This window comes from Schistocerca nitens, chromosome 2 (genome assembly GCF_023898315.1).
Source record: "Schistocerca nitens isolate TAMUIC-IGC-003100 chromosome 2, iqSchNite1.1, whole genome shotgun sequence".
Lineage (NCBI taxonomy): Eukaryota > Metazoa > Arthropoda > Insecta > Orthoptera > Acrididae > Schistocerca > Schistocerca nitens.
This window is the reverse complement of record NC_064615.1, coordinates 826387093-826399557: the sequence shown is the minus strand read 5'-3', so window position 1 is coordinate 826399557 and position 12465 is coordinate 826387093. Positions and strand designations below refer to the sequence as shown.

The window sequence follows — 12465 nt, the reverse complement described above, 5'->3', positions numbered from 1 at the left end:
AGACCACTACCATTTCAACTAGTACAATGTACATGAATACTCATATACTGCAACAGATAAACCATTACATCCAGTTCATGTCAGATACTAACAGCCCTCTGTCCCGTCTGAGACTAACAAGGAACCCCTCGAGTGCGAGCTCCTAAAAGGCCAATGATGTTAAAGGAATTCGACGCCCCATATATTGTCTTCCATGCGACCCCAATATTGGATACTTATGGCAACAGGGTGCGGAACCGGAGATATCCAATGGCGAGCATAGCGTGATGCTAAAGGAGTGTAGATGAATTGCTTAGTCGACGAGTAACTCATAACAGTGCTATAATGGTAGTGGTGTTGATACTAAGCTGAGCAATAGCAACGATAAATGAAGCAAACGTTGCACTATATCTACAACAACAGTTGCCGAAGTTGAAATTTCGTCAGATGGAAACCCAAGGAATTTTGCAAGTGAAAAGCAAGTAACAGACGAAATATTAGCATTTGTGCTAGATACGTCATTGGACTGTATGGTGTCGTATACGCTCGACTGTGCGGACCGTATACAAGAGAAATACACTGATGACGATACGTGCTTAACAAGTATAGTTCATCCTTGTCAGAGAGGGAGCCAAAAATCTGGTCTCCAGTGAAACATAGTAATGGACTTTTGGTGTCCAAGGAGGGGGTACTAAACATAATTATCTGTATGGAAGATCATCTGCAGCATACTAAAAAAAATTATGAACAGATTTCAAATAAGTCCGCAGCAATATGACCGTGAAATTATAAGAAAAACTATAGACGTTCAAAGGAGGACAAGGCGCACTTGTTACAAAAACTTGTGTGTGCGCATTTCAAGGATGTTTGATACAATTCACAGGATGTGCAAGATAGTGACCTACTACGTTATGCACGTCAAACTGCGCGCGACATTTATTAGAGTGATTTCAAGGGAGACAGTGAATGGTGTGCCAACCACATGCCCCTCCGTATCCGCATCCAGCGACGCCTATGAGCTGAGGATTGCACGGCGGCCGGTCAGTACCGTTGGGCCTTCATGGAATGTTTGGGAGGATTTTTTTTTAGTTTTAGTGAATGGTTGCATAACTACAAACAGTGCTACAGAGTTGGAAGACGTAAGATAACGAAATTTCAAACAAAGTGATGATGCACAGGAAACTGCGGAATCGACCAGAAAATTTGTAGATGAGATAAACAAACTTATTCCATCGTTCAGAAAGCAATCTGTTTTTAGCTTCGACCAATTGTGATTTTGAAGAGGAAATCACGCTATCTGCAGCAACGCCTTAAAGGATAGCCTGTTTCACGATAAGCCCCACGACACAGTATTTCGCATTCTGCTACATGCCATTACATTCTTTCAGTTCTGATCACCCCCTTACATCAACATGATTCTATATGCATTCTTTAAGAGTGTACACCTAGCTGAACGTCCTGAACTCCCCAGTGAGTTCGCCTTCGATCTTGGTGGTGAAAACATTTGTAATCACTGTGGCGCACCATTTTTCATTCGTTGTTCATGGTGCAAGTTAATTGTTTGTTTTGAACATTTCTTGAATGTCGATGATGTCCATTTTGTGAAATGTAACACACTCTGATCTGTGGTCCTCTCAGGCACTCATTTTCAGTCGCTCTCCTGGTGCAAATCGTGTGCCATTAGCAGCTTATATTTTTCCTGTCATTATTGTTAACACAGCAGTTTTAAATAATCCTTACTAAAGACTGAACTTGTGACCTCGACTCAAGGCGTTCCTTGTAATAGTATAGTCACTTCCCAGAAATAAACACTGTCCAGAGCTACCAAGTCCGTTGTTGACTTCGCTGAACAATAGTGGCTGTGGCGGCTGCTATCCTCGTGAACTGTTTGCTGTGGACTGCTGATTGGCGCTTATACTCTTGAGACTGCTGCTAGCACTCAAATACCACACAGCACACGCCCGGACTGGATACGAACAGCTGTTGACTGACTGGGGCGCCAGTTAAATAGCCGCGCGGACTGATACTGGCAATCCGCGTGGTTGGTTGTGGGTGCCTATCAATAACATGTGCCCTGTTGGTTGGCTTCCCAGACAATGTGATGTCGTCCCTCTGCCCAAATGGTGCTCGTGATGAGGCGTGCAAAGTGATGCGACCGCCAAAGGGCGCGCCACTGGCTTCGCCTTGATGGCGGCCGAGCGCGGGCACAGTAGTGACGGATGGGCGGTCTACCCGGCAGGGGCAGTGCTGTGAGGACACACAAAAACAATGCAGACGAGACTAAGATGTAACAAAAGCACGAAATCCAATATTGTAACATGTGAGCACGTTAGTATCAAAACTGTCTGTCGATAGTTCTTGGTGCTGACGTCTGTGTGAATGACGCCATCTGAAAAGTATTGTGGAATATTTTGACATTCTGTCCCTTTCCATTCTGGCAAGTGTGAATCGATTTTAAACCTTTTTCTCTACACAGTCACAGTCTCGCCACTTCAGTTTGCGGCAAGGTAGCATGGTTGATTTTCATCGGATTGAATTTCAAAACTGCACAACTGAGGAAAAATGACATTGTACTGTCAGTCCCTCCCTCACCCTTCGCCTTTTCGGGAATTATCATCATCATCATGTATATTTCCGGATTAGACAGTTTTTACCATTTCGAAACCAAACAATAGAAATCTGATCGCATTATCTTGTTCATGGTCGTCCTATCCTTCTTCTGCCCATGGGTCTGTAATCATGTGTTCTCTTTGGTATCGGGCTTTGATCCTTTCCTTTCCAAACCGTTCAGTCTTTTCTGTTATTCCTAGAACGTGGAGCTCCTCTCTTATCTCACTGTTCCTCTTATTAACTTCTAATTTGTATTCTGCCAGAGGTCTTAAAGATCTTATTTCTGCCACTTCAATACTTTGGATCCACAGAGCAGTGAAGGTTCAGTCACAGTATTACAGAATTTAAGTATTGTCTCCTTCCTCGATTTTGTTCAGGAACGATCTCTCAGTTATGCGTAACCTCTGTAGTTCCTTTTCAGGATCATTGTCATATGCATAACAGATATCACAGCCCACGTAGTTGAATACATTGATTATGATTTTCGCTCAAAGATTTTCTTTCCAACAAAAGACCACAACTTTAGTTTTGCTTGCGAATATATATCGTTTTGTCATTAAATGTAAGGAGTACACAGCTCATTGTAGTATGTCTTCTGTATCCGCCAGTATTACCTGGTCATCTGCTAAAAGTAGTGAACTAAATACTGTACGTGTCAGTGCATAAGAATCTTCCATTTTCTTTTGTCATTTATTGATAGTGTCATCTATGCAGGTTGTAATGGATATAACTGCAGACATTTCTATTGGTGACTGAGGACGGTGCACTGAACAACACTACATCAGTGTTCATATCGTTTGCAGACTAATAATTATAGCCATTACAAGTCATATGTTTTAGGTTGGTTAGTACCTTTAACTGCATGTGCCAAGAGTAAGCCATTAATGGTTATTTTCCCCTGGGTAGCAGATCAACTGTTGATGTGTGGACGCATGGACGCAAAAAGGTTTGTCTATACTGATAGACTTAGTGTACTTAGTTGTGCAGTAGACTGTGCAGAAAACATTAGGTCATAACGTTTGTGACGTGTTTGCAGAAGACTGATGCAGAGACAAAACGACCAGCACACTGATGTGTGTACATATTAAGGTACCACGTATAAATACATCTGCACTTATACTGGTTACAGTCCATATAGTGTAAGTGTAAAGAACCACTTGAAACTTCCTGGCAGACAGAAACTGTATACTGGGCCAGGATTCGAACTTGGAACATCTACCTTCCGCAGGTAGTGTTCTACTGACTGAGCTACCCAAGCATGATTCACGACTACCATCCACAACTTTACTTCTGTCAGTATTTCATCTCACCAATTGGTATTTTTGTGATCTCTCCAAAGTCCTCGACTGTGTAGATTATGATATTCTCTTAGAAAAACTCAAGTTTTATGGAATCATTGGTTTCACACACAGCTGGTTTCAATCATACATGACAATTAGGAATCTAAAAGTTTTTGGGGATAGTTCATACAATGTTGGAAAGGTAGAATGTTTTAATTACTGGGGTAAACACACAAAGGAGGCCCCACAGGGTTCAGTTCTGGGTCTACTCCTATTCCTTACACATGTGAATGACCTTCCTCTTAATATTAAACAAGCAAAATTGGTACTTTTTGCAGATGATACTAGTTTTATAATAAATCCCATTAGAGAGAAAGCAACAGAAGAATTAGTAAATTATATTTTTCAAATAATTATTAAGTGATTCTCTGAAAATGGACTCTACCTAAATTTTGAAATATCACACTACATTCAGTTCTGTTCAAGAAAGAAAGTCACACCAGCAACTGATGTAGGACATGAGCTGGTAACAGCAAGCAGGGTATAATGCTTCAAAATTCTGCGTGTACGTATTCATGAAAACATGAAATGTGAGAAGAATATTACAGACCTTCTCAAACAATTAAGTTCAGCTACATTTGCTCTCATATAATTTTTAATCATGGAAAGAAACTGTCAACCCACTGACATGTTTTGCATATTTCCACTCAGTAATGTCGTACAGAATAACTTTCTGGGATAACTCATCACATAGGAATGAAGTACTGATTGCGCAAAAGCGAGCAATAAGAATGATTATACGGTGTTCACCTATCGGCATCAAGTACCTACCTCTTCAAGGAGCTAGGCATTTTAACTGCATCGCCACAATAAGTGTTTTCGCTAACGAAATTCGTCATCCATAATCCATTACAATTTGAGAAGACTAGTGACATATTTACCTGGAACACCAGAGGGGAAAATGAATTTCGTTACCCATTATTAAAGCTGTCAGTGGCTTAGAGAAGAGTTCAGTATGCAGCAATAAAAATTGTTGATCATTTCCTTATTAACGTAAAATATCTGACTGGAAGAGAAGCAAGTTTCAAATCCAGTTTAAAATAATTTCTCGTGGAAAACTCCTTCTATTCCATTGACGAATTTCTACTTCAAATCTGGTAACCAGTAAAAAAAAAAACTTTTTTAAGTTTAGTGGTATGAGTAGGAATAAAATGATAATGTGTTCATTAATGCTAACACCAATATGTAAACACATCCTGTAAACTGACTCGTTCCACATTATTACTGTAAAGGAAACGTTCCAAGTATCTATGGAACTTGTAAATACACTACTGGCCATTAAAATTGCTACTCCACGAAGATGACGTGCTACAGACGCGAAATTTAACCGACAGGAAGACGATGCTGTGACATGCAAATGATTAGCTTTTCAGAGCATTCACACAACGTTGGCGCCGGTGGCGACACCTGCAACGTGCTGGCATGAGGAAAGTTTCCAACCGATTTCTCATACACAAACAGCAATTGACCGGCGTTGCCTGGTGAAACGTTGTTGTGATGGCTCGTGTAAGGAGGAGAAATGCGTACCATCATGTTTCCGACTTTGATAAAGGTCGGATTGTAGCCTATCGCTATTGCGGTTTATCGTATCGCGACATTGCTGCTCGCGTTGGTCAAGATCCAATGACTGTTAGCATAATATGCAATCGGTGGGTTCAGGAGGGTGATACGGAACGCAGTGCTGGATCCCAACGGCCTCGTATCACTAGCAGTCGAGAATGACAGGCATCTTATCCGCATCGCTGTAACGGATCGTGCATCCACGTCTCGATCCCTGAGTCAACAGATGGGGACGTTTGCAAGACAACTACCATCTGCACGAACAGTTCGACGACGTTTGCAGCAGCATGGACTATCAGCTCGGAGACCATGGCTGTGGTTACCCTTGACGCTGCATCACAGACAGGAGCGCCTGCGATGGTGTACTCAACGACGAACCTGGGTGCACGAACGGCAAAACGTCATTTTTTCGGATGAATCCCGGTTCTGTTTACAGCATCATGATGGTCGCAACCGTGTTTGGCGATATCGTGGTGAACGCACATTGGAAGCGTGTATTCGTCATCGCCATACTGGCGTATCACCCAGCGTGATGGTATGGGGTGCTGTTGGTTACACGTCTCGGTCACCTCTTGTTCGCATTGACGGCACTTTGAACAGTGGACGTTACATTTCTGATGTGTTACGACCCGTGACTCTATCCTTCATTCGATCCCTGCGAAACCCTACATTTCAGCAGGATAATGCGCGACCGCATGTTGCAGGTCCTGTACGGGCCTTTCTGGATGCAGAAAATGTTCGACTGCCGCCCTGGCCAGCACATTCTCCAGTCTCTCACCAACTGAAAACGTCTGGTCAATGGTGGCCGAGCAACTGGCTCGTCACAATACGCCAGTCACTACTCTTGGTGAACTGTGGTATCGTGTTGAAGCTGCATGGGCAGCTGTACCTGTACACGCCATCCAAGCTCTGTTTTGACTCAATGCCCAGGCGTATCAAGGCCGTTATTACGGCCAGAGTTGGTTGGTCTGATTACTGATTTCTCAGGATCTATGCACCCAAATTGCGTGAAAATGAAATCACGTGTCAGTTCTAGTATAATATATTTGTCCAATGAATACCCGTTTATCATCTGCACTTCTTCTCGGTATAGCAATTTTAATGGCCAGTAGTGTAACTAACTAACTTAGAAATTTCACAGAAGTTTTGCTACATATCTTACAAGATTATGGCTGTTGGAGAAAAGTAGTGAGGAGGGATATTGATTAGTAGAGCACTTGCTCGCGGAAAGGTATAGGTCGCAGGTTCGGATCCCCGTCCGGCAGACAGCTTTAATCTTGCAGAATGTTTCAGATTGGCGCACACTCCGCTGCAGAGTGAAGATTCATTTCGGGAGGACACTCTTATCTGTTGTGTGGTTCAAATGGCTCCTAGCACTATGGGACTTAAGTTCTGAGGTCATCAGTCGCCTAGAACTTAGAACTAGTTAAATCTAACTAACCTAAGGACATCACACACATCCATGCCCGAGGCAGGATTTGAACCCGCGACCGTAGCGGTCTCGCGGTTCTAGACTGTAGCGCCTAGAACCGCTCGGCCACTCCGGCCGGCTATCAGTTGTGTGATTTTGGGGAATCAAATAACTGTAAAGATGTACGTGTGCGTGTGTGTGTGCAGAGAAGCTGCTGGGGCTGTACGGCACGGAGGACAAGTCGCTGAGCAAGTCGACGTCGATGGGCCCGTCGCGCACGGGCTCGATGTCGAGCCACGAGAGCATCCTGCGGCTGGAGCGCGGCGCCTGGCCCGGCGGGCACCTGGCGCGCGCGGCGGCGGGCCGCGGCCAGCCCGCAGACGCCTGGTACACCGACGAGGAGCCGCCGCCCATCAAGCCCAAGAAGCAGAGCAGCCAGATCGCCAAGGAGCTCTCCGACATGGTCGTCTACGTGCAGGTAGGCGGGCGCGCGGTCCCCCACTGGGACGTAACGCGCTTTTTGTCCCTGGCTGGTTTGCTCCTGTCTTCCTCCTTTATCCAAGTTCTGCGGATGTTTTAATCTACTGCACCAAAGTGTTCTGTATTCAGTTCGTCATTTACAGAATAATTGAAAGGCTGGTAGAAGTTGACCTCGGGGAAGATAAGAGGTTTGGATTCCAGAGAAATGTAGGACTGAAACTATGACTTAACTCAGAATTTACTTCGGAGAAAGGCAAACGTACGTTTACATCATCTGTAGATTTAGAGAAAGGTACAGACAATGTTGACTGCAATACTAACTTTGAAATTCTGAAGGTAGCAGGGGTTATTTATTTAGTGTAACGCCAGCATCACGTCACACGTCGTTGTTGTTGTGCCCTTCAGTCCTGAGACTGGTTTGATGCAGCTCTCCATGCTACTCTAACCTGTGCAAGCTTCTTCACCTCCCAGTACCTACTGCAACATACATCCCTCTGAATCTGCTTAGAGTATTCATCTCTTGGTCTCCCTCTACGATTTTTACCCTCCACGCTGCCCTCAAATACTAAATTGGTGATCCCTTGATGCCTCAGAATATGCCCTACCAACCGATCCCTTCTTCTAGCCAAGTTGTGCCACAAATTTCTCTTCTCTCGAATTCTATTCAATACCTCCTCATTACTTATGTGATCTACCCATCTAATCTTCAGCATTCTTCTGTAGCACCACGTTTCAAAAGCTTCTATTCTCTTCTTGTCCAAACTATTTATCGTCCAGTTTAGACAAGAAGCGAATAGAACCCTTTTAAATGTGGTGCCACAATAGAATGCTGAAGATTAGGTGGGCAGATCACGTAACTAATGAGGAGGTACTGAATAGAATTGGGGAGAAGAGGAATTTGTGGCACAACTTGATTAGAAGAAGGCGTTTGTTGGAAGGACACGTTCTGAGGCATCAAAGGATCACCAGTTTAGTACTGGAGGGAAACATGGAGGATAAAAATCGTAGAGGGAGACCAAGAGATGAATACACTAAGTAGATTCAGAAGTATTTAAGTTGCAGTACTTACTTCGAGATGAAGAGGCTTGCACAAGATGGAGTAGCATGGAGAGCTGCATCAAACCAGTTTTTTGACTGAAGACCACAACAACAACTTTGATTCAGCACATGTTCCACTATTTTTCCTTATTCTTCTGAATGTAGACCAGGTCTTACGATGCTGTTCAAACCCCGGTGGCCTGGTCGGGATGCAGGGCATCTTCAGCTGCTCTGGGGTAGCGTCGTTCTGCCATATTTCTGTCCATCTGTCTGCTGTTGCTGCTCCGTTGTCCATCAGAGCTTTTGCAGCTTGTAGAGGTGGGTGACGGGAGCGAGGTCTGTTTTTATTGAGTACAAGAATGTTCTCATATATGAGGAGTTAAGGATCACCAGCTATTTTTGTAAATTCCTGCTTGAGTTCAGCTTCACGGCTCAAAAGTTGGGGACCTACGTGGCCGAGGATAGGCAGCCAGAAAGTTGGAGTATTTCTGATTGTTCCTGTAATGATGTACAGTCTGTCTGAGCTGCGTATCGACGAGTCTGGGGTATGGGTTGTTGATCCAGACTGCAGCGCAATATTCTGCCACAGGGTACACCACTCCAAAAGCAGATCCCACGTCGTGCCACAAAAATTGTGTAAGATGTTATTTCTTGATTTCATCGCAGCGGCAGTTTTGAGGAAGCGTTCTTTGGAACTGAGCATCATGTCAAGATTGGTCCCAACATAACGTGGAATTTTGTTATGGAACAGCTGTTTCCCTTCAAAATATACAAAGGGCCTGTAGCGTCGCGCGGTTCCAGACTGTAGCGCCCAGAACCGCTCGGAAGAAGCTCTGGCGCACACTATTCATGAGGGCTGTCTGCTGCGGAAGCCTCGTCTTTCCGACAGAAAAATAAATAAATAACAAATTGTGGGGACCACGAAACTAACATGTGTGCAAAATCTTCCAACAATGGTTTGTTTACAAAACGCGTTTAATTCTGTAAAGTCAAAAGTGTCTAGCGGCACTGGTAGATCTCATCGAGCGGAACGAAGAATTGTAATAACATACATTCCGCGATCAAAGTAAACTGTGTCTTCCACCACTGCACTGCGTCGTTGCTGTTAACACAATGACAAGTGGCAGCCGTAGCCGGTGAGCGAGCGACCCCGACTCCTGCTTTAGAGTTTGTTTACTGCACCCTTTCTGCAGCTTTTTGGTTTATTGTGTACAGCTCTTCACTATATTAATATTGCGTGGTACAGTTTTGTTACGTCTGTGTAGGTTTCATCCGATGTTTAAAAATTTATATAGCAATGGATGACAGGACTGGTCGTATGATTGTATTTTTCAGTGTTTCGTGCAGATTTAAAATTTATATTTGTTGTTCATTCTGTGTATGGTGATATTTAAAGAGTTTAATGTCAGCTTTTTCCCATCAATCTTCTGAATGGTTTTATGCAGTCAAGCACAGTTTTCTCTCTTGTGCAAAGTTCTTCATCGTACTCTAGAACCTATACCCAATGTCCTGAGTTATTTGTTCTACGGCTTCCTCCACTATCATCGAAGTTATTCCCTCATTCGTTATCAACCTTCGATTTATTTCATCACCCAAACACTTTCACAGGATTAATTTGTCCATGATAATGGCGGTTGAGCACCGTGGCATTAAAAAATGTAAATGTCGTGTGACTAGAGCCGTCAGTCGGGTAGAGCGTTCGCCGGGTGCGAGTCTTTCTATTTGACGCCACTTCGGCGACTTGCACGTCGGTGGTGATGAAATGATGATGATGATTAGGACAACACAGCACCAACTCCCTGAGCGGAGAAAATCTCCTAGCCAGCCGGGAATCGAACCCGGACCCTTTGGATTGACATTCTGTCGCGCTGACCACTCAGCTACCGGGACCGGCCCCCGGGGCAGTGAAATGAGTACAGCATCAACCACTTTTTACGCAGCTTTAGTTATGCTAAGATACGTTTTGCATTCTCACCCATCTTCAGTTGGCGTAATACATTTGTATCTCCAACAATGTTATGTTTAGCCGACATCATTTTGAAGGCTGAAGCTGCGCTGTGCAAAACAACAATTCGTTTAGCCACCACGTTTCTGAAGTTCTCTATTTACATTCATTCTATTCATTAGGTGCACTAACTTTTATTCTGTAACTGATAGCTCCTTTTTTCGCATTTATAAGCACAGCACACACATCTTTACCTTCAATGATATGCTTCAATGGGTACACGCAGGAACTAAAACAAATGAGGCACTGAATGTACATACTATGAAGTATACGGTACAATCAGGCAAAGCGAGTATAATTTATTTCATGAGCCCGGCCGGCCGCGGTGGCCGTGCGGTTCTGGCGCTGCAGTCCGGAACCTCGGGACTGCTACGGTCGCAGGGTCGAATCCTGCCTCGGGCATTGGTGTGTGTGATGTCCTTAGGTTAGTTAGGTTTAAGTAGTTCTAAGTTGTAGGGGACTTATGACCTAAGATGTTGAGTCCCATAGTGCTCAGAGCCATTTCAACCATTTCATTTTCATGAGCCCGAAAAAATAAAATCTAAATGTAGCGTATATGGTACTCAAAGACAGAAGAGAAATATACGACTTGGGAGACGTGGTAGCTGAACGTAATGTTATTCTGCACAGGGCAGCACTAGCGTTCAAAGAGCAGTCGATAAAAGCGTGATATTTATGAAATATATGAATTTTTTACGCCTACTGGCGATGGAAGGAAGGAAGGAAGATTAGGGTTTAAGGTCTCGTCGACATAGCGGTCGTTAGAGACGGAGCACAAGCTCGTATTGTGTTACGGATGGTGAAGGAAATAGGCCGTGCACTTTCAGTGGAACCATCCCGACATTTTCCGGGAGCGACTCAGAGAAATCACGGAAAACCTAAATGTGGATGGTCGGAGGCGTATTTGGACAATCGTCCTCCCGAATGCGAGAATAATGTGTTAAGCACTGGGCCAAATGGTTCAAATGGCTCTGAGCACTATGGGACTTAACTTATGAGGTCATTAGTCCCCTAGAACTTAGAACTACTTAAACCTAACTAACCTAAGAACATCACACACATCCATGCCCGAGGCACGATACCACCCTGCGACCGTAGAGGTCGCGCGGTTCCAGAGTGTAGCGCCTAGAACCGCTCGGCACTGGGCCATCTCACTCGATACTGACGATAGATGAAATCCCGATACGCGACTAGGTTTATAAATCTATAGAGGGTGTCCTATAAGGAATGGTCAATATTCAAATATATGACAGGAACGATCATTCGAAGCAAGAAAATCTAATAGAAATGGGCACTAAAAAGCATAACTCGAGAACTATGGGCACTTGTTCATCTTCGATACTGTGAAACAATTCCACTGGAAGGTCTTTCCTTTCTATATTTTGACAGCTGATAGCATGAACCAAACAAAAGAAAAATGCATTAAGCATGGGCGCTTATGTGGGTACCTTAAGAACTATGAGCAGTTGTTCATCTTTGCTATTGTGAAACATATCTCTTCCACTGAACAAGTGCTCATAGCTTTTAAGGTATGCATTTTAGAACCCACGTTTACTGCATTTTTTTTCTTGTTTTGGACCATACTATCAGCTCTGAAAATGAGAAAAGGAAAGAGCTTGCAGTGGAAGCGAGTTGTTTCACTATATTGAGATAAACAGGTGCTCATGGGTCTCATGATATGCATTTTAGAGCCCACGTTTACTAAACTTTTTTGTTTCAAATGATCGTTGTTGTCATATCCCTGAACAATGACGACTCATCCTAGGACATCGTTTATAAAAAAGAGCTGCTTGCTGCATTTCCTCAAGTTATTTCCTCTCGGAGTATTTTAGAGAGATATGATTAGTAATATGGTGGGTCGCATGGTCTGCGCTCTCCCTGTAAGATACTCTCATTGAAATGTTTTGATAGCATACCTGTTTTTCAAATGAGACAGTATGGTTCCAGAGACCTTCTCGGGTCTCTAAAATATGTGATGTACCGGGTGATCAAAAAGTCAGTATAATTTTGAAAATTGAATAAATCACGGAATAATGTAGATA

The 12465-nt window shown here is 43.6% G+C and overlaps 1 protein-coding gene across 1 annotated transcript in view; it reads left to right on the top strand.

Annotated features, from left to right (window-relative positions):
• Window positions 1–12465, top strand: part of LOC126237096 (1-phosphatidylinositol 4,5-bisphosphate phosphodiesterase epsilon-1-like) — a 428615-nt gene that overhangs the window by 385839 nt on the left and 30311 nt on the right. The window contains exon 20 of the mRNA XM_049946900.1: window positions 7107–7378. Within this exon, the coding sequence (XP_049802857.1) occupies window positions 7107–7378 (272 nt within the window). The remainder of the gene's footprint in view (window positions 1–7106; window positions 7379–12465) is intronic.